Here is a 3,915-nt window from a genome sequence, read left to right on the forward strand (position 1 = left end):
ATTGTAGTCCCTGTGGAAAAAAGTACTCTTATATAGTATAAAACTCCTTCCAATAAACATATTTTCTAGAAATATTTAGTTTGTCATGTTGATGAAGACCATGTCCTTGTCCTGAACTATTTGTATATATTTAAGTACCAAATATATACCGACTCTTCAAATAAACTAGCATAAATTGAAATTATTCCACATAAGTAGCATAGTTTTTTTCTTTCAAAACTGCAAGAGAGTCTTACTTTAAATTTCAAGAAACGCTAGGGAATGGTGCATCGGCTAAATCTCAAGTACATATACACAATGAATTTCTTTACAGTTGAGGAGTTAAGGACGCCGAGGACAAGAAGGAAATGGAAATTTTTTATTTTGCAAAACTCTATATGGACGCACGCACGCAAAACTGAAGCTAGTTGAAGTGCTGAACACATACAAAAAAAACTTCTAGACTCGTAGCTAGTGTGTAGTGAAAACTACAGGACATATATATATGCAGATGTTTCGGGTTGGTCATCCTACTAAGATGGACCAATCTAGCTATGAACTTAGTCTTTGCTGATTTCCTTGGTGCTGTGAGTGTGCTCCTTGTCTTGTATATAGTTTTTTCTCCGACAATATTAGTAATTCGACATGTATGCTGTTATTGTTCTTCACTTGTGCCTTATCTTGATTCATGTATGATGTGTCCCTCTCACTCTGTGACTTGCTTGTCGACTACTCCTAGCTGCATGCATACATGCTGGGTATGCTGTATGCATGCATGGTGATGATGTGCACAGCAGGTGAGCTCAGCACAGCTGCTGTAAGCAAAGGTCGTCCAGGCTCCAGAGGCCGTCATCGAGATCCCCGAACCCAAAGTTCGGCAGGCTGATCATGGACATTGAGCTGGAGTCGTCGTCAGGGCCGCCGGTGGCGGTGGCGAGAAGCTCGGACCAGGTCGTCCCGGCAAACACATCGTCGTCGGTCGTCGTTGGCCCGCAGCCTTGGTCGTCGTTAGTCGGGGTCGCCGTGGCCGCGGAGGTGTAAGCGTAAGTTGCAGCGTCGTGCGACGCGTCGTCCGTCGTAAGCGATAACGGTCGCAGCGCACTGGAGGCGTCGTCGGGGCTCAGCGCCATTGCCGCCGCCGTCTGTCCTGCCGGCTCGTTGTAGTATTGGTGGTGAGCTTCGCCTGCCGCCGGCAGGCCGTGGTGGGCGCCTTGGTGCTGCACCAGGTGTTGGCTCCCGTAGCCGTAGTAGTTATAACACGCAGGCGGCGCGCTGGCCGTAGTGGTCGCCGGCGCTTGGACGACGGCCACGGGCGCCTGGGGAGCCAGCTGGTCGTCGCGATCGGCCTGGGCGCGCTCTCGGAGGCGCGGCATCCAGACGTGTCGCACGATGTGACGGAAGCTGGCGCTGTTGACGTCGCAGCGGAGGTGCCTGGCGTGCTTCTGCACGCGGGTGCGCCAGTAGTTCTTGATCTCGTTGTCGGTGCGGCCCGGGAGGTGCTGCGCGATCTTGGACCAGCGGTTGCCCCAGCGCGAGTGCAGGTCCAGGATGAGGAGCTGCTCCTCGGCGGTGATGTTGCCCCGCCGCACGTCGGGCCGGAGGTAGTTGAGCCACCGGAGGCGGCAGCTCTTGCCCGTGCGCTTCAGGCCTGCAGTGAGCGAAGCAAGGTCCGGTGAGCAAAACACATTAATCGCAGGGACTTGACTAGCAAGTTGGCAGGTCAGTGCCTCAGTGGCTCCTGACCAAACTTGCAACAAATAATGGCAAGGCATCGGCAGCTATGGCGATAGAAATACGTACCTGCAGAACGGGCGAGCGAGTTCCAGCGGCCCTCGCCGTGGGCGGCGATGTAGTTGACGAGGAGGATGTCCTCGTCCACCGTCCAGGGCCCCCTCCGAAGGTCGGCGCTGGCGGTGGCGGCGGCTTCCTCGTCGTCCTCGCTGCTGCCTGCGACGACGGCTGGTGGTGCGGCGGCGGGAACGGGCGCGGACGACGTCGCTGAGCTCCCGGGGCTCATGGCCGCCGCCAGCACCTGGTCCAGGTCCTCATCGAAGCTCACCATGGCCATGTCCATATCCATGCTAGAGTAGTGGTGGATCGGATCAAATGATGAGTGATCTCGATCAGCTGCGGGCGGAGAAGAGCAAGAAAGAGATGGACGACGACGATGGACTGAGAGTTGAGGGGTTGATCGAGGAGGACCCGAGACAGACTACGGGGAGACCGGGAGGAGGGCCGGGGAGTTTATATAGCTCGAGCTGCCCGCTGACGACGACGTGAGGACGACGGAGCCCGTGTCGCCGTACGTACTAAACAATTCGACCGGGGTCGTCCGGTCATGGGCAAGGAAAAACAGGTTGCGAGCTCTGACCGTTGACGAGTGACGACGACGCGCCCCTGCTGTGCAGTGCTCCATCAGCTGCTTGGTGGCTGCTGCCTCCGGTCGGCGGTCGCCACTCGACACGACACCACAAAGTTTGGTTGCGTTGCGTCTCCTCCTGTCTTGTCCTATGCTCCTTTTCTTCCTTTTGTCTCTCATGCAGCGTGCTGTTTGTTATGCATACTTATTCCATTACTATTAATATTTTATTATTTAAAATAGATATGCTATTTTCATGATTAATCTACTCATATCTATTGGTATCATAAACATTAATATTTTTATATATATTTTGTCGGGTTCATAAACCCGGGGTCCCTCGAGGACCAGTTTCCACGCCCGGGCTCGGCCCAGGAAAACAACATATAGTTCATGGGCCGGCCCAAAAATCTAAAACACAGCGGGCCGGAAGGGTAGTCCGGTCGCCGACCGGAAGGTCTACCCTTAAGAATAAGCACCCGCTCGTCAACTTCTTCGGCCTACCTCTCTGACCGGAGCGCTCGCTTCGGGCACCAGCCGTCTCCAAGCGGTTTCTCCAATCGGAAGGCCTAAAACACTGCTTCCTACTCCGACCCCGCGACTCCGACTCCGCGACCGGGGCTCGTGGGAACCCTGCTCACCGCTCTTCTTCGACCGGCGCACTGAGAGCCGACTGGAGCCATCCGATCGGGGGCTCCCCGTTCGGAAGGAACCAGAAGACGTGCGGAGAAAGGCAAGACATGGCTCACAAGTCAAAACCACTGTACCAGGGACCATACCCTGCACGAAACAGTGCTCTGTAGCCACCCTGACACAAAGTATTGTAGGAGCCACTAAAAACTCCCATACGGTAAGCCCCCCGCGTGTCTCTGCACATCGATTGCAGTATGGGCTCCAGGATTTGCCATACCGGGTGAACATAGCGTGGCTCCTCATATGCCACTAGGCATCAACAAGTATTTACAGGTACCAGCGTCCATCCTTCCTGAAGAAGATAGCTCGACCTCCGTGCACATCTGACATCCTACAGCGACATCAACAGTATTGAGGGGCGTCAATCATTATCCAGTTTTCATCAGCATAGGCCACAAGGCTTAGAAACATCCGCACTCTCTCCCTCTCACCTGTAAAGACATCCCCTTCATCTATAAAAGGGGATACGCTCCCTCCAACAAAGGAGATCGACTGCTTCAAGCTTAGACTCACTAGATCGACATCAACACCTTACACCGTTAGGACCACCAAGTACCCTTCCGGTCGGAGCCAACCGAAACCTCTTGTTACACCCCCTCCTTTCTCCTTCTCGTTTGTAACCCACTAACAACTTCGAGCACCTAGGCTCAGGAATAAAGTCAACGACCGACCCCGACTAGACTGTAGGGCACGTTGCCTGAACCAGTATAAATCCTGTGTCATGATGCTAGGCCACCTCCGATCACAACCGTACAACAAAACTACAAATATTTACTAGTTGGTCACTTTCTGCACCCGACATTGGCGTCGTCCGTGGGAAAACGTTGTACGTTCAACACCTTTTGGTCATCGGATGGCCCATTTTTCCCGCACCTACCCCTGCC

General features: G+C 53.8%; 1 protein-coding gene across 1 annotated transcript; it reads right to left on the reverse strand.

Annotated features, from left to right (window-relative positions):
* Window positions 1–511: 511 nt before the first annotated feature.
* Window positions 512–2,148, reverse strand: LOC136513765 (transcription factor MYB2-like). Its single transcript, XM_066507736.1, has 2 exons — window positions 1,780–2,148; window positions 512–1,627 (listed from the first exon to the last, which is right to left on the reverse strand). Exons 1-2 carry the CDS (start codon window positions 2,057–2,059, stop codon window positions 783–785), a joined length of 1,125 nt encoding a protein of 374 aa, XP_066363833.1. The 5' UTR covers window positions 2,060–2,148; the 3' UTR covers window positions 512–782.
* Window positions 2,149–3,915: the final 1,767 nt, after the last annotated feature.

This window comes from Miscanthus floridulus, chromosome 16 (genome assembly GCF_019320115.1).
Source record: "Miscanthus floridulus cultivar M001 chromosome 16, ASM1932011v1, whole genome shotgun sequence".
Lineage (NCBI taxonomy): Eukaryota > Viridiplantae > Streptophyta > Magnoliopsida > Poales > Poaceae > Miscanthus > Miscanthus floridulus.

Bases quoted from the DNA above. Each gene is read 5' to 3' on its own strand.
- LOC136513765 (XM_066507736.1), bottom strand. From the start codon at position 2,059: ATGGATATGGACATGGCCATGGTGAGCTTCGATGAGGACCTGGACCAG. The intron at 1,628-1,779 runs GTACGTATTTCT...CGCTCACTGCAG, and splicing joins CTCGCTCGCCCGTTCTGCAG to GCCTGAAGCGCACGGGCAAG.